The sequence below is a fragment of the Leptinotarsa decemlineata genome, unplaced genomic scaffold (genome assembly GCF_025532065.1).
Source record: "Leptinotarsa decemlineata unplaced genomic scaffold, Ldec_3_MD MMD2_tig00026282_RagTag_RagTag, whole genome shotgun sequence".
NCBI lineage: Eukaryota > Metazoa > Arthropoda > Insecta > Coleoptera > Chrysomelidae > Leptinotarsa > Leptinotarsa decemlineata.
Window position 1 is genome coordinate 13,952,739 of NW_027412668.1, and position 23,488 is coordinate 13,976,226.

Below are 23,488 nucleotides of genomic sequence, written 5' to 3' on the forward strand. Positions count from 1 at the left end.
TTTCAATAGAAATAAAAATAGTAATATTAACGAGATTCGTTTGAAGGTGGTTGACAATGTTTCGTGGTGCATTTCATCAGTTCGGACTTCCATTATTTAATATGATATAAATTGGGTAAATTTTCGTTATGTGGACACCCGGCGATTTTGAAAAAATTTTTGACTGTACTTACGTATTTTGATGCGTAGATTACGAAAGAAAAAAGCGGCGCTCTCCTTATTTAAAAAGTTACGGCCCTTCAAACTTCAGAAAAGGGCAACTTTTCAGCCTTCTTTTTCACTAAATAAACTATTTAAAAACACAAGCATTTATTCACTAGGTCACCTTTACACCTTATTCCTCCTTCTTTAACACTTTTCACTTGGAATCTGTTGTTTTTCCGTTAACCAGCTGTTGCACCCTTACGAACGACAACCCTCAAAAGTCGAAACTTGTGCGAGCTAAGGATTAACGAGGTCTTACCTTTTAACGTGTGATTCCTAACACGGGTTGGACGATAGCAAGTAAAGATCGATCGTTCAGACTAGGGCTTGAACCACCGACCAACACGGCAGTCAATTCGAGTGAGTGAACAACTCACCCACGCCGAACCGCTTGGCTACCGACCGACCGATCAACATTTTTCTTATAAAAATGTTAAAAAATGTACGGAGCTGCTTTTTGGTAACATATCACTGTATTTTACGTTTTTAAGGTTAATGATATGGTTGGTACGACTGATGCAGTCCATATTCCTGAAGTAATTCAAATGTTTTTTACCTTCATTCTTTAGATCGTAAATTGGTTTTTGGTGGTGTATTACGAATTTGAAATAGTAGGCGACGGCAAATACCAACCGCTTTTTTCTGAAATGTCACTAGTAACTGACCTAAAAATAGAATAATGTCACCAGGAGAAGCATTCGTTTTTAAATTAAGTTTTTTATAACAGAAATGTTGATTCTTGAAGTGAAAAGTGTTAAAGAAGGAGGAATAAGGTGTAACGGTGACCTAGTGAATAAATGCTTGTGTTTTTAAATAGTTCATTTAGTGAAAAAAAAGGCTGAAAAGTTGCCCTTTCCTGAACTTTGAAGGGCCGTAACTTTTTAAATAAGAGAGAGCGCCGCTTTTTTCTTTCAGATTCGTAATCTACGCATCAAAATACGTAAGTACAGTCAAACATTTTTTCAAAATCGCCGGGTGTCCGCATAACGAAAATTTACCATAAATTGATTTGAAATCCTTGAAAGAATCGTAAAAAATTAAAAATGTTAGCTGAAAAACCAATTGTATTAATCAAAATACTGAAACTACACTGAAATAATATACAAGCAACAACCAAAAAAAAATTGAACTATTCACAAGAAATGAAAATTAAAAATATAAAATTAAAAGATTCCAAAGCAAGTTACTTCACGACGTTTCGGTTATTAGTATCCACAACCGTCTTCGGGTGATACTTTTTTTTTGTTGTTGTTTGTATGTTATTTAATTGTAATTTCAGTCTTCTGTATTTCATCAGTTCGGACTTCCATTGTCTAATAAAATATAAAATGATTTGAAATCCCTGAGAAAAATAAAAAATAAAAAGATACCGAAAATAACAATTTTATTAAAACAAAAAACTGAAATTACAAGGAAATAACATTCAAGCTACAAGCAGAAAATAAAAAATTGAAATATTAATAGAAGCTGAAAATTAAAAAATATTATCAACAAAAATGAAAAATAAAATTCAAAAGACTCCAAACCAAGTTAGGTCACAACGTTTCGATTATTAGTATCCACAATCGTCTTCGGGTGATAACTGTCTTCTGCTTAAAAAATTGTTTTTTTCAGCTAATCTTTTTAATTTTTTCACAGATTCTTTCGGGGATTTCAAATCAATTCATATCATATCAGACAATGGAAGTCCGAACTGATAAAGTGAATAAACGAGATGTTACAAGACCGCTTGTCTCCTAACATCTCGTTTATTGGGCCAATTATCTATACATTTTTTTTCCGAATATCTGACTGATCTTTCCTGAGTAATTGACATTTCTGAAGTAATTTTGAGATTCTTCAAACAGACGATAAAAATATCATAATTTCAACATCAACACTCAGCCATACGCGAACCAGTTTGTCGTGATGAGGAAATATTCCATTTTGCTCAAACATCAGTTGAGAACTCATTTGGGTTGTCAAATGAGTTCTCTACAGGTATGACCAAATAGTCCGGCGTTAGTCGAATCATTCTGAAGTACCTTCAATTATGTTTTTTTTTCGTCGCAAAGTGGGAAAGAATATGCATATTGCATATGTCAGAACCGGAGCTTTTCTAAAATTTCTTATATTCAAATTCAAGGCTAATTTCCATCTAAGATCAGCACTTGAGCATATTTTCATTTCCTCGTTTCATTTCTTGGCCAACTGTTCTGTTCATTGACGATTAAACCATTTATATTTCGGGATTAGCGAATAATAATGAACATTTTTTAATTAAAATAGCTTAATTGTTTTTCGAAATATTCAATACACTTTTGCATTCGTTCAAACCATTTGCCAAAGCAGATATTCCATTCATCTTGAGACCACTCCAAAACATGGTTTTTGAACGCTTAATTCAATGTTTCGACTGCTCCAAAATTGGCCTATTTGGCGGTTAGTTTTACGAGTTTCTATGAAGACTTTTGGCAAAAAAATGGTCGTGTGCCACTCAGAATTGACCGTTCTATGTTGCTCAAGATGAACAGTGGCCACATGACCAATTCAGCCGAAGAAACAGGCAACCATTTGCATCGCTTCTTCCACGAACAACTTTTGTTAGATTTAGTTCGTCTTGGATGATCCCCACTGTCGATTACTGTTTTGTTTCTGGCTCAAAAGCATATATCAATGATTTTATATACGTCTTTTGAAGCACCATCTTTGAACTTTTTATATATTTCATTACACCACTTGACGCGAGCCTTTTTTGAGCGATCGGTAAATTACGGGGTATCCAACGAGAACAACTAAGTATTCATGTAGAATCGAATGTATTGAAGGGAAACTTATCTGCATGGATGCTTATATCTCCCAATATGTCACATAACGATCTTGCATTATCAGTTCACGCACTGCATCGATGTTTTGTGGCACAACAACCGATTTTGGACGACCTTCACGAAATTCGTCGGCGATAGAACTAGACCACGATTGAATTCACTATACCAGTGATATACTGTGGTTTTTGATGGTGCTTTATCGTCATACAAAGAACTGAATTCATCGACACATTCTTGTTGAGATAATCCACGTCGAAATTTGTGAAAAATAATCCAACGAAAACATTATTTTGAAATTTTTATTTTTTGGTCAAATTGATTTTCTCACTTCAAACCAAACAAATAGCACTTGTGGGTGAATTTTACCTATTGACCATTTTACCACATTTTACCTATTGACATTAGTTCCCGGAATAAAAATCCATCGTATTCTGCAGTTGCACTAGTGACTCAACTAGGTATTCACTGGAAGTACATTTCATCAGAACACAGGCTGATAGACCGTCGTCGAATATAACTTGAAGTAACAAACATCTTGTCTGTTGTTATGGCGGTGAGTAGTATTTGCGTTGACTGTGAGGACGAAGGTTATATTTTGAGGTCAAAGCATATTCCACTGATGATGTGTGCCGCAGTAGCAGACGAAACTTCTGGTACTTTAGGTTCCATTCAAACACAGCCTGCCAGCCCATATTTTGTTCTATTTATTGCAATTTATCACTGTTTCATTATAAATGTATTGTTTATGATGCAATTGTGAATGTAGTTTTATAATGAAGATATCATTTTCTACCAAATGAAACAAATTGTTCATCATTTATGCTGACAAGTGTATGAGTTATATCGTCAAGATAGGCTTGGAAAGAGAGGAGGTAGCATTCTATATTAAGAATACTCTGAAATCAAATTGTATAATAAAGTGAGATTTCGCTCCCAAATCCACGATGTGAATATCCGTCTTCTTTTTTTCTCAAGTCATCTTTTTCCAACGATATGTCCTAGGTTTATAATTTCATACCTATGGAAATGAGATATCTATTCAATTTGCATTTCAAAAATCAGTCACCGCTCTTATTGCAAATGACAAATTAATTATAGATCAGCTCGTATGGTCTGATATATTGTATTTTTCTCTGTGGTAGTTTTAATCTACCAAATGTATATATTTATCGTTCTGTATTTTAAGTAAAACTTAGAGTTTCACTTCATGATGTGGGAAAACTTTTGGAAAACTATTTGTGGAAGAGGGCGTCTTTTCGGTAAATCATCTTACCGTCAAGACCGAACTCTGCCTTTTGCCGGATTACTATATAAGTTTGTATTTCATTTCATTGTTCTATTTTGTAGTTTCTGACAATAAAATCTATTTTTTTGTGTCATCGGCATCGAGTGCCTAGAGAGCATCATGGCTATTCGCAGTCCGTCAGCCATGTGAAGTTGCAGAATCATCCCAATTTCAACTAGATAAATTCTCTCGAGAAAAAAATCTGATCGAGGTTGGCTCACTCACGACCTTCCGATCGTGAGTCGGGCGCGCCAATTTACCGCTATATTATTATTATTATTTCATGTCGTAGTTTGGACAGAAATGTACCTCTAGTTCAGTTGAAGGATATTATGAACGTGATATTTGTCAAAAATTTTCACCCAGTAGGTTCCACTATTTTCTATTTACAGATAATAAAAACTGAAAACTATAGAAAACTTTCGACAAGGAGTTCAGGTAGAAGAATAATATCGACATAAAAGTACTTAAGTACTACGATTGAGTAACCCATCAACAATATGTTCTTTCATCGTCAAAAACATTATGTTGAAGTTCATCAACTTTAATTTTCATAAAGCATTAAGATATCCAAAAACTCTATGGATCTGCTTCTTTGAGGGAGTAGTGGAAAGCCAAAAACTTTTTTTCTCAGAAAATATAATCACTCTTAAAAATATAACACTTTCAATTCGAAATGTATTTATCATACATATCATACATATCATGTTATGTTATACATTATACATTATACCTTATTTATGTGTAATACACACTTGTTTCAAAACTGCATTGGTTTTCAATTAGTTTTTTTATTTATTTTTTTTAGTTTATTTATTTTTTATTTATTTTTGTTTTTTCTTTCTCCTTCAGAATTACCCACCCTACAGGGTGAACTCGAGATGCAGGTAGCTACGATGCCTTTGAATAGGGGTTTGCCTCCCGGTCCCCAGAAACATAACAAAAAGGAAGCAAAATTGATACAGCAACGCCTAGAGAGGTTGGCTAAAGTCAACAATCACATACCTGGTAAGAAAATGTTCCACTCTGCGTGGAGATAAAAACTCGGGCAAATAAAATAATAATAATTGTTTATTCATATGTGATGGAATCGGCCGATACTTGATGAAAAACTATAACGTATTCATGGAACACTCTATTGCGAGATTTTCACTAAACAATTTTACCAAAACGCAACACGTGTTTCGCCATACAATAGCGTCATCAGGTGTGTGTTTACACGCGTTGCCTTTTTGTAAAACTTTTTGCCATATAATAGCTTCATCAGGCGTATCTTGACACGTGTTTTTTTTGTAAAACATTTTTGCCATACAATAACTTCATCAGGCGTTTTTTGACACGTGTTGCCTGCGTGTAAAACTTTTCACCATACAATAAGTCCATCAGGCATGCCTTGACACGTGTTTTCTTTTTGTAAAACTTTTTTGCCATACGATAGCTACATTAGGCGTGTGTTTACACGTGTTGCCTTTTTGTAAAACCTTTTCGCCATACAATAGCTTCATCAGGCGTGTCTTGACACGTGTTGCCTTTTTGTAAAACTTTTTCACCATACAATAGCTTCATCAGACATGCCTTGATACGTGTTGCCTTTTTGTAAAACTTTTTCGCCATACAATAGCTTCATCAGGCGTGTTTTGTCACTTGTTGCCTTTTTATAAAACTGTTTAGTGAAAATCTCACAATAAAGTGTTTTTGAATGATGTGTCTGTTTAGCTTTACATTACAGAGGCACAAAAATAGGAAAATGATGAAATAGTGGGATTCAGTCAGACGAGCTATTTTTGAAACCTGCCTGCAATTTCTCAAATGAAAGTAATAATAACCCAGATTCACGAGGTGGACATGAAAAATAAAAATTGACTATTCAAATTATCTCAGAGATAATAGTACGGTGGAAAAAAAATTAGCTAACATAAAAGAGGAGGATCAAAAGATCAAAGATCAAAATCAGTTTCTAATCTTCCTCTTGAAAATTATCACTTAGTGATCGAAATACGTGTAGAGGTGTTAAAATAACGGTTTGGTGTTTAAACGTTTGTTTAAAATGTCATCATTTTATATATCAAATTTTATTCTGCATGTGCCTTGAGAAACGATAATGATCTAACAAAATGGGGTGATAGGGGTGGTGAATAAACATGAATTTGTGAATTTTTTTTGTATACACGATTTAAGGGATAAGACGCTGATGAAACATTTTGTAACAAGGCAGAAAGAGGAAAGATAGGTTAGGTTTAGTGAATTTTGAATGACACTTCAGCTACAAATATTTATCAATACAGTTATCGAAGATACGTTTAACCACAACTCTACAAATCTGTTTTCTAGACTTTTTTATCGTTTCTGTGTGATAAACTTGATTTTATGAATTTAATTTTTTCAATCTGATTGTGGCAAAAATCCGAAGCGTAAAAACCAAATCCAAATAAACAGTGAACTGTGAGAACAATAAAGCATTCAAATGGCAATTCAGTTTTTGGGGTTCTCAAATTAACACATGGGCTGAAAAATTCCGGGTTTAAGAAAGGTAACGCTTTTTTTGTTCAAAATTACCTTTATTCGTCAACATAATCTCCATCAAGAGCCACACAATCATTCTCTAACATTTCAATACCACTTTTGTAGAACGATTCATCTTTTGCGTCAAAATAGGCCTCGGTTTTAGCAATCTCTCCATTCGAGCAAAATTTCTTCTTCTTCTTTTCGATTCAATGGCATCAGCAACTAAGGCTATCCGGCCAGTTGGTAACGAACGTTGTTGTTAAATCCAAATGTGGCCACACTCAAGTGGACCTGGAGCGGGCCCATCCACAATTGGGTTCAAATTATTATCCAGGAACTTGTTAAGCACAGTAAGCTAAAAATAATCCAGTTATATCATACAGGCGAAAACAATGGTTGTCCATGCACTACGAAGACATCGCACTAGCAAGCACATATTTCTTACCGGAGAGCATTCTTAGAAAAACACATTTTTCTTTGTCACAGCATGTCCCATCAAAATTTTGTAGTGTAGTAATTATTTTTTGTATCGATGAATCGGTGCAAGTTTTCTCGAGGTATACTAAGTAAACATGACTTTTAAACATTTGTAGGTAATAAATTTTTTTCATCTCAATGTCCAATGTGTTATATAATTTAGGTCCTAAGTAAGTATGGAATCTTTGTGCAATGGTTTTTTTCTGGTTTTGGTATTTTAAGGGCGTTTGTTTTATGTCTTGTGTTATGTACCTATATGTGAAATTCGAATCGAAACTTTCTTATTTTTGTGTTGATACACGAGAAGACTGTGACAAGAATAATTATTAGCATCACGTACATTGGTCTCGGTGTATAACAAGTCAGATGAGAATCGTCTTGTTTGGTGTAATGTAATTTTCAAAAGAAACTGTATAGTTTCAAGATTTCGAATCAGTTTTATTTTGCTCCTCCCCAGAAAACGATTCCCCTAATGAATGGTAAATTATTTTCATTTGTTTCACTTTCAAGATTTTTGATAAATATTTGAACTTGTACAGTATCTCATTTTTTTCATGATATTATTGATATGCGTTTCCCATTTCAACTTGAGTAGTATTATTCAAGAGTGTGAGCTTTTTATATTCTGTTAAATGACTTTCATACGATGCGAATGGAATATAAATTTGATCATAGTTGATTGTTAGTAATTTTGTATCAAACCAATGCATAATTTTAGGAAAATCTCTCTCAACCTCAGTTTTCACGCCTTCCATGATAAATCAATATAAATAACAGCGGTATCGTCTGCAAAAGTTAATATTTCCCTTTCGGTTTCTAATTCAAATAAATCGTTTAAGTAGATTATGAATAATATTGGCCCTAGAACCGTTCCTTGGGGTACTCCATATTTTATATAAAAAAACGTCGCTGTAAATTTCCCCTATTTTCATACATTGTTTCCTATCTGATAGGTAGGTAAATTCCCAATAACTCTAGAAGTCTTCTGTATTCATAAAGAAGACAGCTTGGATTAGTTAACATTGAATAACAATGTTGGGTCTTCAATCTCAAGATAAACTTTGTCTTCATCCTATGGTTACTAGAAGTTATTCCCTCAAGAGAATAATCCATCGATTCATTTTATGGAATCGTAATTTTCAGGTTCTCTTCAAAGTTTCCAGACTTATTTATTGGGACATCCTGCACCAAAGTCCCATAAATTTCGCCTCTCTGAACTTTGCGTAGACTCTTCACGAAACTGTTTTATATTGGAAACCTCCCGTGAGGGTCTTATGGATAAAGTTCGCTCAAGTAACAAGAGTATAAGTTTTCATTACTTAGATGATCAATGGAATATGTTCTTGACAACAAAATTGAAATCATTTAGCGTTACTCATTTGAAAGATCAACAATGTCCTTTTGCACTATTTCAGTAAAGTATGATATAGTGCATTTCTTTAATGACCCCTCCTTTTTTTTGGACGGATCAACTCAAAAAATTGAAATTTGGGATAATGAAATTAATGCATGAATACTTTATTTCGAAGTGAAATTGACAGATGAAACTTTCAAGATGGCGACTGGGCGCCATCTAGGAAAAAAAATAAATGAAAACGGGGGTCTTGTGACACATCTTTTTGAGTCTCCTGACAAATTCTTCACAATTGCCTGAATGCATTGAAATTTACCTACATAATTTGAGATAATAAGCTTAAGGTCAGTTCAGAAATGGTTGCCTTGAACTTCTTGACATATGAACAGCCAATCCGATATTTCACCCCGAACATTTTTAAACACAGTAACGTCAATATCTCTACAAATATTTATTATTCTCTGCCGTATATCCAATATTGAAACAGGTCCAGTTTCGTACACCTTTTACTTCAAATAGCCCCATAAAAAAGTCCAAAGGTGTCAAATCTGGCCAGCGGGCTGGCCATTCCTCTTCAAAAGTCTTCACACAGTAGAAGCAGACACCTCACAAACATTCGCGACGGGATGAGTAGACTGTTCTGGGTTTACTACCACCTCACTAATTATTTGCACTTGCTGTTCTTTCGGAATGGACGGATGACCTGGAGGCTTTTTGTTGTGTACACTACCGGTAGTTGTGAATTTGGATACAAGTTCCCTCAAAAGTTTTCTACAGATAGAACGATTCGGAAAACATTCATTGAATATCCTTTCGGTCTCGTGAAAGTTACGCGTCGTACCGTAAATAAAAATCGCTTCAATGTTTTCTTTCATTGGAAGAGAATTGACCATTTTAGAGACTGTTGACGTGGTACCTTTCTACTAGTAAAACCGAAAACTGAATGAGAATAATCCAACTGAATAATGATGTTCATTGTCATACTGACATTTTTTGTCGTTTTTATAAATAAAAAACAACTTAACAACCTTACCGAATTATTGTAATTGCCATATGGCAGTTAAAAAGGAATATTTCTATTAATGTGTTTGTCTTCAGGAAATTATTAAATGATTCATTTTGTATTAGGTGAAGATATTGACTTCATATTCTACGATTGTGTAGTAATCTTTCAGGAGGTTCTAAATGATGTGTCACAAGACTTCTTTCCGTTTAATTTTTTTCCCAGATGGCGCCCAGTCGCCATCTTGAAAGTTTCATCTGTCAATTTTACTTCAATATAAAGTATTCATGCATTAATTTCGTTATCCCAAATTTCAATTTTTTGAGTTGACTCGTTCAAAAAATAAAAGGGGGGTAACATAAATATATGAACATGTTATCAAATCCGGAATGTTTTCACAGAAAATTTGTAAAACCAAAAACCGGACTGTATTTTACGGAAAGCTTTTGGTGACCTGAAAAAACAGAACGTTTACTTCATTCCAGCATCGGAAAGAACATCTCTTTTAAGACTTTTCAGATATTTTGCTTCATTTCTGAAATATGGTCGATGATAATATAAGCGTTTTCTTGAATCCTTAAATCCCTAGTATATTCTTGATATAAGATTCAAACCAACTCATTACCTCTATAGAATATGAACTGGAACCGATTATTGACAGTCATCAAGTGAAGTTTATAGTGCAATTCCACACGAATAAGTTTTGCGTTATAAAGCTCAGATCAGACCTTTAGAGCATTATTCTAATGTATGGAGCTCCGCTCCCAAACATTATCTGAAGCTGCTACTTTCTCACAAGCACCGCTCTAAGAGCGCCTTAAGGATTTTCCAATACTGCTTGTGTTTTCTCCTTAAAAGAAAGCTTGAGAGTTTGAAATTTGAGTGTCAATATAATCCAAAATTTATTGTTCAACTTTTTCGTAGAGAGGTAATAAATTAAGTGGTCTAAATTCTTCACTTTCAGAAGCAGTGTTGTACTATTTTGAATCACCAGATATGTCTTTCGATAATTAGTATAAAATCATCATCTAAATCTTTTAATTTTAATTATTCCAAACCTTCTTTCGTATGATTGAAAAAATTCCTAGTTAAGACCGAAACACGTCTCATACCCGTAGGCGAATCTGTTTGGTTGGTTTAATCGCAACCTCTGACGTAAAATTAATCTAGTGAATACACTTTTTCCATACCACAACAAAAATACTGTCTCTATCTCAGTTATCTCCTGATAATTATCACTTGGTTAGCGAAACACGCTTCAAGAGATAGTCTTTTTTATTATCACGCTTTTATTAGCTTCACCTGTATGTATGTCTGTAAGTATGTATGTTTGTTTGTTTGTAACTCTCAAGCTTGGGATCTGTATTTGATAGAATTATCGACATTATTGCTTGATCTATTCGCGGGCAGATGGCGCCGTACGTAACCTCCTTGATATAATTCGAACTCACTTTACATATATTTCTTCATTTGAAGAAAGGATTTTTAACACGCATCGGAAGCTTCCAATATCAAAATTTTCAATGAAACTAATTTAATCCTCAGCGTTCAATCAAATGAGAAGTTGACGCCACAGAAATTGAGAAAATAACTCAATCAATATGTCGGTTTCCACAATTCCTCTCAAAGTTTTTTCAGGGTAAAGCTCAATAGCCAAATGATTTGCATCAACATCGATCAATAAGACGCTTATACTCCCGTGATTTGTAGATACATTTTCTTCTGGGCGAATGTCTCTGTGTTCATTCACTTCGATTTTCATTTCCGTTGTTGGAAAAATCAATTTCCTGTCAATCACGAATACATTTCGTGAAACGGCTATTAAAATTTTAGAATGTACCCCTTTCATTCATTTCTTATCGGTTTCATTATTACATTCCATTTCGTTTATCCTTGAAAATGATTAAATCTTGCTTGCTTCGAAGTAACGTACATTCCCTATCCAAAACTGGGATATGTTAAGGTTTTGTGAAATTTCAAATAATATTGACTTTCGTTATTCACAAATCATTGTTTGAAGTTCGGGAGTGTTACTGTGGACTATTCATTTCAATAATCAAATCCAATATTACTGACCAATGCCTATTTTGATGATACTCCAACAAAAATAGCAATGAAAACACACCTAACGAAAACGACCTTTGAGATTGGTAGAATACTAAAACCACAAATAACATAGAGTTTCAATAGCGGATCTTTGCAAAGCTAAACTCCAAAATCAATGGCCGAATGAGAAGTCTCTTTCTCTTTCTCTATCTCTCTCTCTGTTGCTTTCTCAGGCATTAAAATGACAAAGCCCAAACGCTTCGCATCCTTGATTATTCATTTAATTATTTATGTATTTATTTATTATCCACACAAGCTATCACAGCCTAGTTAAATGAATAAAAAAATAAAAGTTCATATAATCCTTGGAATACCTACTTATGAAAGTATAAAATAGTAAAATATATACCAAAACTGTAGAGAGAAATACTGCTCAAATAGGTAAATTTAACACATTTTCCAAAAATTTTTTACGGAATACTGATTGGGAAATTGTCCAGTCAAGATCTATTGATATATTCAAACGATTAACTAACTTTAGTAAGGATATTAGTGGAGCTTTCGTTGCGGTACTTATGGTTGGAATATTGAACATCAGCGAAAATCGGGTGCGACGAGTGGGTACGTGAAATGATAACATACTGAGAATTTCTGAAGAATCAATGTTGTTATTCAAGAGTTTGTGCATGTGCATCATTACTGATAATTGACGTTGCTGTTCTGAAGATAATATTTTAAATTCATGTCGTAGATCCAAAGACCTTGTTGAGTTGAGTTGACCACTTGTGATATCGCTTAAAAAATAAATACCTCAAGAATTTGTTCTGAATTTTCTTTAGTTCTTTCATATAGGTTTGCTACACCGCAAACCAAATAATGGAAGCAAACTCCAATTTCGGTCCCACCAACAAAAAAATAAAGCAATTTAATAATGTCTATATTAGAGAATGAAGAAGTTTTTCCATCAGAATATCATGATGAACCTGATAAAAAGCTTCACGAAAATCAGTAAAAACAACATCTAATTGAGTTTTATTATCCAAAACTTCGAAGGCTTTATTACTGAATTAAAAATAAATTTGTATTGTTAGACTTTTGTCTCATAAATCCATGTTTTTGAGGTACTATATTATTTGTTGATGTATTCATTGAGTTTCTTAAAAATGATATGTTCGAATAATTTTGCTGGTGAAGATATAATTGATATACCTCTATAATTTTTAATGTCCATTTTATTTTCGGATTTGTATATAGGCGTCGTAATTGAAGTTTTCCATACACCGGGATGAATATTTGTATGATGATTAAATCAAATATGTGTAGGAGAAGAGTTCTCAACCAATCACTACATCCTCTCAATATATAAGGAGGGATCCCATCAGTACCCGCTGCCTTCTTGGGTATTAATTTTTTTAATGGCCTTATAATAATAAGTAATAGTAATTCAGGCAAAATCATATTCAATGCAAAATCTAGACGTGACAGAATAAAGAAATCTGGAATATATAGAATAGAATGTAATAAATGCTCTGCAGTATATACGGGCCATACCGGCAGAAATTTCGAAGTAAGACTCCGTGAATACGTCGGTGTAGACAAAAAATCTTCTATGTACGAACATCTACAAGAAACAAACCACGAAATAAGTAAGGAAAATCTCAAAATCTCACATATATGTAGTAAAGGAAGGAAAATGAATTTGTTGGAAGCCATGGAAATCAATAAATCAATTAAAAACTCAAAATATAGAACCCTTAACGAACAAACAGATTTGTGTAGGTCTCCACTTTCGAATTTATAAAGATGACAACGCAGTTAATCACAGTTTGAAGTTTATGTAGTTGGTATTAAGGAATGTAGGTATATATCTTATCACCTAGTCTCGGATATATATACCCCGATATTTCTCGTAGGTCAGTAGTGTTAGAATACTTGAGAATGGTGTAAAAACTGAAACCTTGGTCGTATTAATATCAATTCATTAAGTAAGTGGAAATAAGACAAAGTATTTTATTTCTATATCTATATCATTTAATTGAAGATGAATTTCCACAAAATAAATAAGTCATCAATATCACAAAATATATTCAATATTTTATAAACAAGAATTGAGGTAATTGAATTTACAGCTCATGATTGTTTATTCTTATTGAATTGTTTAACAAGAACAGAAAATAATCACCAAGAACTTAGATGAATAAATAATTATTACTGCCCAATATGATACGGCATATTGAGTAACTTTCGTATTAATGATGATAATAACAATGATTTGAAGTCAAGTAACCAAAACCAAAATTCTTCAGAATATTTCCCGTTTCAGTTAATCTTTTAACAGTTTCCTGCAAATCATTTTAGAATTAATTTTATTTGTATGTATCTAACTATGTTTGCTTGGTTGAGTGGCTTGGTGAAGGCCATTTATTATTATTATCATCATTGTAAACTAGGCACCACAAAAATGTATTTCAGACAAGTTATTTTTTGCATTCTGCATCTTGAATTTACGGATCAGATTATTACCAATATAATAGATTGTTAGTAGAAATAATTTTATTAAAACAACGATAAAAATAAAAACAACAATAAAAATTAATTGGCGCTCCGGGGCGACTTCATTGATTCCAGTGGCGCAATTGCTTTTTCAGATGCAGGAAAACCCGGAAAAACCTGCAGCACCACATCATCTGAAGATCTTGATCTAACAATGTCCTCTCTCTTATAAAACAAAATGTAGAGTGTCTCCAGAGGCTCCAATAAATTCAATACATCACCAGAACACTTCGTGACACGACTATCGTCAAACTTAAACCAGTCCGTTTCGTGTTTGACCAAAGCGTAATAATGACCAAATTCAACGCCAGAACCACAGTGAACAATGACTGCATAAATATTATAATAGTGGTGTGCTAGGTTGAAATGTTCATCTATTTCGAACCTTCCAAAGAGTTTCTTGCTTCCGTTAGAGGTAGAGTCTTGTTTGAGAATCATCAGTGTTATTATTAGATTGACTAGAGCCTCAGCTATACTTCTTTCCTCATAACAGTCAGTTAGTTTGGCACATGTTTGAAAATACAGTCGATCATCATCTGTTAAAAATTCCATTTTCAGATGATTTAACAATGAGCTTTGCACGGACTAGTTATTAGTCGTATTAGAAAAAGCTAGATGAAGTTCCAGAAATTCACATAAGTTTTCGGTACTTCTTGAACATTTACCACAAAGTAAGCCAGTGAGATTGTTTGATAGTGAAGTTTGAAAATTTTCCAAGTAAAAATTCCTTACACACCTTTTCGTGTCGACTTCTGTTGAACTTTTGTTTGCTTATTTGCCTTAATTGGTAATTACTTTTTCACCAGGTTTTCTTTTTATGAGATTTGTTATAATATATTATGTGCTTTGGTATATGTTTCCTGTTTTTGTAGTCTGAAATTTGGTCAGCCTGATGCCGCTTAATTTTTTTTCCATTTTTCTCATATTGTAATATGTTTTAATTTTCATAATTGATGAATATTGTTCAGTTATCAAAGTAATTTCATGTACAATTAACTAATTAAAATAACATGTAGATCGTAACGGCTTGTATAAAAGAAATTATAATAATTCTAGGTACAAGTGGTTTTTCAATGGACCTGGGAATGCTTAATAACAATAATGTAATTGGGTCAGTGCATAAAATGAAATTACTGCAATAACTGATGCGAGAATAAATGCAATTTACACAAAGAATTAGTTCAATTTTTTAATAGAATAATCACAGGAAGTGGTACAAACGGTATCATCATTTCCTTCACCTTATCTTTCATAGACAAGCTAATCACATATAAATTGTTGTAAGACTTAAGAGGATGTGATTCAGTGAATGTCAGTGATTAAAATCAAATCAAAAATTCAATCGAATAAAAAAGAGTGGATTTTGGAGAACGGTCGTAAGTAATTGAATAGGAACATTGAAAAAAATATTATTATCTTGGATAAAAAGAAACCTGATATATGCCTCTTCGTCGATATTGCCAAAGCCTTCGATACTGTCACATAATATCATACCAGCTTATGGAAAGTTACCTGGGGCACAGTAAACAGTGTGTCACCATTTATAAAATGAAACGAGCTGAAGAATAGTACTTAGTTATGGAGTGCCTTAAGGAACAGTGCATGTATTGTTTATCTTGTTATTTAGCATAAATATTTCCACTGAGATCACCAGTTTTGCATGTGTACGGTTTTCTTTTTTGAATATATCAGTTGAGGTAACTCAAAAGAGAATATCTTTGATGCATTTCTTGATATTTAAAAACAAATCACTAACGAATAGTCTAGAAAAACTGTATTTTTGCCCTTTACTAGCTGTGGAAGCAATCTTTTGAGTTACAATACTATGGATACAGTTATATTCAAATGAAATCTTCGAAAACAATAAAATACCTAGATATTATTTTAAATAGCAATGAAACATGCACATTAACAATCTGACAAGCTTTGATATTCAGTCAGATTGTTTTTCAATAAATCGTCGACTAAAGAAAGATTGTGGAAGGTTATATACCAGAAAAAGGAAACAGTAAGAAGTATTGAGTCATCCACATAATATCCTGTATAAGATGAATTCATTATAATGAAGAAAAGATAATTGAAACTTTCTATGTTTTTACCATTTTTATTTGTAACTAACGTTACTGCAGTTTAATGTATAAGTTTGAAAATGTCCTTATAGAACGATTCAAAGAATACTTATTAGTTAATGTATCTGTTTGATAGTTCTTGAATGTATTCATAGTTCAGTTTGATATAATGTTATTTCTAGTATGTGTGAAAAAGATATTCCCAAATCAAACGTTTTTATGAAACAGTGATTCCAAGATATATCGAGAAAACTCGTTTCAAAATACATGAGGTCCCATTTCATTTCGTTCTGGATCAAATTCGCGATTGTCCTGAATTGAAAATTAGGATGAATTTGGTGGTAGAGACCAATTGGATCCAGAAAAAATCCTCTCGAGTGGACCCTTGTAGCTCCTGAGTCATATCGGTCTATTGCAGATCACTTCAGTAGTAACAAAATTTTCTGTTTTCAATGCTGTACACACGATTGTCCATTGTGTGACTAAATACTCATATGTCTGTTTCGTAATTATCAGGTGGGTTTCAAATGAAAAAAAACAACAACAAACTTATCGTTTTTCAATGCTTGGTTAAAAAAATTATCTTGGCGCAATAGATGAGCGTCATATTCCTATTAGAAGACCTGATATAGATGGGAGTGTCTTATAATCTGAAGAAAAATTGTGATTACTGACTAAAAATCAGACACATAAACATTCAAAAATGTCAAATGTTACATTCCTTAAATCGATTCCAACGTTTCTCTGTCTGAACATCGGATCATAAGAGTTAAATTTATTGGTGGCACTGATATGTATAAGTAAAATGCAGCTAGTGTTTTTCAGATAGCACCATAATTTCTTCAAATTTTCAATTTGTTATTTACTACTATAATAATTTAATTTATTCGGAACCGTCATTTTCAAGGCATCGTTACTTTATTCTCAACATTAAATTAAAACTGAAATCTGCGGTTCTGTATTTTCTTCACGATGTTAATTTATTTGAGTTTCCCCGATGTTCATTCAGCCTTGTACCCATGGATCTTTTGGTGGCACCGATATAAACTGTTCTGCAGGTGCATGGTATAGGACATACCTCCGCAGCTGATAGGGAATATCTTTTGTCTTCCGCAGATCTCAGGCTATGATGTATATTCCTGGTAGGCTTGAACACTGTTTCTATTTTATGTTTTCCTAAGATTTTTCCAATTCTGTCTATAACCCTAGTGAAATGTAGGTGTAGAAATGCACGTGCAACCGTTTCAATTTCATCCCTATTTTGACTTGAGGAAGTTTGTAGTTTCATGGCCCTGTTGATTTCAGTTACACTGTATCCATTCGATCCTAAAGTCACTTGAAGATGATCTAATTTGACTTGGATGGTGGTTTGGAAGTGCATGCAGATATATCTGTCCGTATGTGTCGGTTTTCAGTACACTTTATGTGTCGGTCGTGTGCCACGCCTTTCCACGAGTAAATCAAGAAAGGATATCCTTTTTTTTTCTTCAGTCTCCATTGTGAACTTGATGCTAGGGTGTTGAGCATTTATGTGGTCTATACATAGGTTCAGTCTGTCCCTCCCATGTCTCCAGATGACGAAGGTGTCATCTACGTATCGTAGCCAAATGGATGGTTTGAAATCGAAAGCGTCGATTGCCTTCTTCTCAAATTGCTCCATGAAGAAGTTGGCTATCACCAGGCTGAGTGGACTTACCATCGCTACGCGGTATAATTACACATAGAAATCTCCTTTCCATTTTAAGTAACCTCCCGTGAAGCAGACCTTGAAGAATCCGACAATATCACTAGGAAACAGGTTGGCTATCCTTCTCAAAGAATCTTCCAGCGGGATGTTGGTGAACAAGGACACATCGTCGAAACTGACCAGAATATCACTTGACTCCATGGTTATATTCTTTATTTTTCCCACAAAGTCTGTCGAATCCTGAACGTACGGGGTTGTTTTTTCAACATGAAGCTGGAGGAGCGATGCTAGGTGTTTTGACAGGTAATACGTAGGAAAATCCGAATCATTATGGGTCTCAACGGAACTTCCGTTTTGTGTATATTCGAAAACCGTAGAGCCTTGGCGGGACGGCTTCTTTACTCAGAATGGTATTCTGAATGGTTCCCGACAATGATGATAATTTTATAATATAAGACAGATGATTTCAATCCTATTTTTTGGACTCTTAAGTGGCCAGTATTTTTCGCAATTGTACGAAGAGGTAAAAGTGCCTTACATTTACAATGAAGTTTATTGTAACTGTTTGAAAATGTCCTTATAGGACGAAACTGCAGTAACATTAGTCACAAATAAAAGTAGTAAAAAATATTGAAAGTTTTTATTTCCCATTTTCATGAGTATCTCCTACCACGTAGTATATATCCATCATTTTAATGATGAAATTTCCATTAACTCGGAATTTTTTCGTTTCTTCTTTCAGAATCATTTAGATCCTTCTAAGCCTTCGTACAATCATTATTTGAGGACAGATTGAAGAGTTTCGCATTTTCAAGTTTCATGAGCTGTCTTGTAGCAAGAATTAACACGTTTTTGAACTCAGAAACTGATGTAACAAGAGTATATTTCGAATATTCATTTTCGGTTCCACTTAGTGGAACAAGAATTTCAACAAAGAGATCAATGAATAAATAATACTATTTTCACATTTCCACCACAACTATCCCTGAGCCTTTGAAGGGTAATTCAACTCATAGTCTCGCTTTTTCTATTGAATATTTTCTACAGTTTCCAATATTGACTATTTGCCAACGTTTAGACGCCGAAAAACTTTATTATTTGCGACAAAGTAACTTGTCTGAAAGTTTTCCTTACATGCCGGATGACATTCTGTTAACATGAAACTTTTCTTCTTGTTACAGCCCTATTTGATGCGGTCCAGCATGGTTATCTAGAAAAGGCAAGGACAATATTGGAGTCAACAGACGTAGACGTGAATAGGTAAGCAAAAAGTTTGAGGAAAATGAGGGCCGGAGACAAGAGAAAAGTAAATTAAGAAACATCTCGTGCACCCGCCGTCCAAATCACTTCGCTATATCACCGGGCAGAGGAATGGTCTAGTATGACTTCTCAGAAAATTACCTGTGGCGGTAATTGATTTATAAAGAGTGTAATATATGTTCTGTCTCTTTGAATTTGTGAAATTGAAGCACTCTGAAACACTAGTAGATATTTTAATTAATGTATTGTCATTGGACAATAGAACAATCTAGTTGTTGATGGGTGATGTTTATATTAGCCACAATACAAATTATAGAAAATCATAACTATAATACCAGTAAATACGATACCATATGAAATATATAATTCCGCTTAAAATATTGGAGACTGGTAAAGTCTACCTTTGAAATAAGCATAAGTTATGCTTGAAGAAGCTATTGTATAGCGAAACAGGTGTCGCGGTTTTTGTAAAACCATTATGGTGAAAATCATAGAATGAATTCTATTGATTAGTTTTTTAAATATGGATTTTCATCAAGTATCGGCCAGTTCTATTCAATTAATTCCAATTGTGTCACCTTCATATACTTGTGCCAGTGTTTTTTCCAATCCTCGAAACAGTTCTGATACGCACTTTTTGGTACATATCTTCAATCTTGGGGACAGCAAAAGTCGTAGGGGGGCAAATCTGGTGAATACTATGGCTGGGGTGTTGTTTGTGGGCAAAAAATTCCGAACAAACAATGGCGAGTAGGCAGGTGCATTTTCGTGATGCAACAGCCATGACGGACATTTTCTCCGTATTATTTCTCGCAAGCGGCGCATAACTTCAAGGTAATATTCTTATTGACAACTTATTGCGCTACGCCATGTTAATCGAAAAAAACAGCGAACAAAACTTTGGTTTCGATGTTATAAGCATTATATATAAGCAAAGAAATCTGGATCGCCGTAGAAGTCATTTAAAAATTCCTGAACGATGCTCATGTGATGGTTTTTTTGAACAAAGTTCAGAAACTTTGGTACGAACTTCTAAAATGAGGAAATTTATCGATAAAAACATAAAGAGTACTCTGCCATGCAGGAAAACCTTTACAAAGGAAACGTTTGAAAACAGAACGGAAGAATTGCTCCAACAGAGCAATTCAGTGGACATATCGTCATTTCAATGAGAACATCCGTATAGAATTTCAGTATGACTCAGAAAGTAAATTACGATGACTTGAGTACTAAACAATTTAACAAACAACACCAGTTGAACTATCTTAAAATATAATCAGATGGCTGATAAATAAATAATTAGTGAAACTATTGCGATCAAAAATCTTACATAAAAATCGATATAAGTCGAATTGTGAACTTGGCTTATCTTTTTTTTATTAGGTATGATTGGGAAGAGCAAAGAGATGTGAATTTCAAGAATGGTGTTGTATTTTGAGAAATCCAGTTGAAATTCTTTTCAGTGTCTGTCTTTATTTGTTTAAGGGATATTATTCTGAATTTTCTACTTTTTTCGAATTCTATTTCATCGTCTATTATCCTAAAACTCCAGCAACATTTTTGATGGTCTAGATTGCTTTTTATGTTAAAACTTCTTATTCATATCAATAGACGCCTCCGTAAAAATTTCATAAGTTTTGTTATGAACATATAATCTTCAAACCAAAAAATCTTTTGTTCACTTCATACAATTGGCTCTCTTCTGCCAGCAAGTGGTGCCCACTTTAGGTGCACAAATTTGATGAAGGTCAGCTAACCCGAAATACGTGTCTATGGTATTCTTTTTCTGAGTATCCATTGGATAGTTTTCTAAATATAAATATCTAATTTAGTGATATGCGCATACGTCTACTCACATACACACATATAGAATAAACAATTACAAGAAACACGCGTATACATTCAGCAAATAAACATTAAAAAAGCCACAGAAATAGCAAAAACTGTTTGTACGTGGCGAAACACAATTTGATTTAACACTTTCTTCTAATTAGAACAATAAAATGGAAAAAAAGATTTTAAAATAAATATATATAAAATATTTAACATTCACAAAATAATATCTGTGTTATATGAAAATATGAGTTTACTATGATGTATAAAAAAAGCAAAAGGTAAGTTTTGAACACTTTTGGGCCAAAAAATTGATGAGATCTCTGGCCTATTGTTTTGAATGCCAATGGTACTATGTATTTGTTTTTGTGTCTTGTAGTATATGTTTGGTTGGTTTTGCCTTTTCTTTATATTGATGCAATGCAAGGGTTTTAAAAAACAGTTGCCTTACGTCGAATATTTCTGATTCTTCATATTAATACCAACACAATCATCTCAAAGTGGCAATTATTCCTTATATTAATTTTTCTCTCTTCAGTAGAGATTCATAAATCAAAGCACCATTATTTTTATTCATGTTGAAGTAATCCGGGAATATGTTCGAACCCGCAAACCGCAAACCTAGCTCGTTTCATTCCTCATACCTGCACATGAATTCAAATTTGAAGTCTCAAGAGGTACGTTTTCCACGTGAACAAGTAGGCGTATAATTATTTTTTCACCATATTCTGAAATCTTGTTTGAGATTATAATGCGGAGCACTTCAATTTTCTTTCATGAAAGCAAGAAATTATTCGCGGCAGGAGAATATATAATGTATTTTAATATCAGTTTTGTTTGAAGTGTCAAAAGTAGGAGTAAATATTTGTTTCCATCGGATATTATGAGAATCAAGTTCGCTTTCCCTCTGAAAATCTTTGTCTAATGGTTCGAGGGATTGCCTCGTTCCTAGAAGAGATGAAAATAAATCGTCATGATCGTTATTACCTAAAATAAACGTAACTAAGCTCATAATAATTTACTCACTCATAAAATATTGCAGACACATTATTGTTATAAACATTTTCGTAGTGACTATTATTACAAATTCGTTGTCATATCAAAACATCTATATTTCTCACGTTCCTTCCCGAAACCACATCATCACTATCATTTTTTATTAAGAACTCGAATTTCCGAATGTTACTGAAATCCAGAGTTCTCCTGTCGATAATGTTCATTGATATTATAAATATTTGTATTCACTGAAATCCAACTAAATTTTTGTCAGAGTCGTCTTGAAAAACAGAGACCAATAATCTTTGTATCAATACCAAGTCATTCATAATTTCCAAATGTCTTTTGAAAATTTGTAGCTACCCAAAAATTTCTGTTCAGAAAATGAGGTTATCAACAAGAATTAACTAATAAAAATACTGTATTGAAAAAGTCATAGATGATTTTCACGAGAAACTAGATGAGCGATAATTTCTTTTTTTGAAGTAAGCCATGAAATACATGAATGTGAATGTCAAGTTGATTGTCACACACAAAATAAAAGTTATTCAAATTGTTGAGCGATTTTAAGGGAGAAACATTATTTTTTCCATTGACGAAAAAGTGGATATGTTTTTTGTATATTCGAAATGTTTGAGGAATGCTACCAAATCTCTGGCAATGTATCAGGAATTGTATCCTGAACGACGACAACTAAATCATAGATATTTGCAACGAATCGAATATACTTTACGGAATCATGGATCGTTTGAAAAACCCTCTGAAAAAAATGTACGGTTACTGAATGTGGTGGCGATAATGAAATCGGCGTTTTAGGTGAGTTCAAAGAAGATTCACAATAATGATAAAGTGACATTAATTTGATTTAGGATTTATGGAAAATGAAAAAATTGTGAACAATGAAGTATCTCTGAGAGAGATTGCTCATCATTTGGCCTTATCCACTACGTCTATACGGAAAATTGAGATCTATCAGCATCCCAACAATTCCAACAGAATTGAAGAAGGTATATCGATCAACAGAATATGGTATATTCAGTACTCAAGGTCAGACAAGGACTAGAATACAATTTCAAGCCAGTGAGGACCAATCAGAACGACCCAGTAAAATTTCGCACCAATAATGAGTAAGCATTTGCATGGATGCTCCGTTATCACTCCCACCACCATCCTCTAAAATTGATAATACGTGTGAACGTCTAGCTCGTCAGTCAGTCATTACTGAGACTTTCAGATATAACCTTCTTGGACGCAGTCAACATATGTTCACTGGTGATGTCTGCCGCAGTAGCAGACGAAACGTTTGGGACTTCAGCTTTCATTCGACAACACACTACCAGTTCAGATTTTGATATCTTCAATATCAAATGAGACTTATACCTGTTACAAACCTAGTTCATAAAATTATT

The 23,488-nt window shown here is 33.6% G+C and overlaps 1 protein-coding gene across 6 annotated transcripts in view; it reads left to right on the plus strand.

The window, feature by feature from the left end:
* Positions 1 to 23,488, plus strand: part of wake (ankyrin repeat and fibronectin type III domain containing protein wide awake) — a 199,830-nt gene that overhangs the window by 135,782 nt on the left and 40,560 nt on the right. For 5 of the 6 annotated variants that reach the window (XM_074179852.1, XM_074179850.1, XM_074179849.1 and 2 more), the window contains exons 2-3: positions 5,149 to 5,304; positions 19,172 to 19,250. In XM_074179852.1, the coding sequence (XP_074035953.1) occupies positions 5,178 to 5,304; positions 19,172 to 19,250 (206 nt within the window). In that variant the 5' untranslated portion in view covers positions 5,149 to 5,177. Of the gene's footprint in view, positions 1 to 5,148; positions 5,305 to 15,496; positions 15,611 to 19,171; positions 19,251 to 23,488 lie in introns of those variants that run through there. The other variant, XM_023165915.2, reaches the window with a different exon arrangement.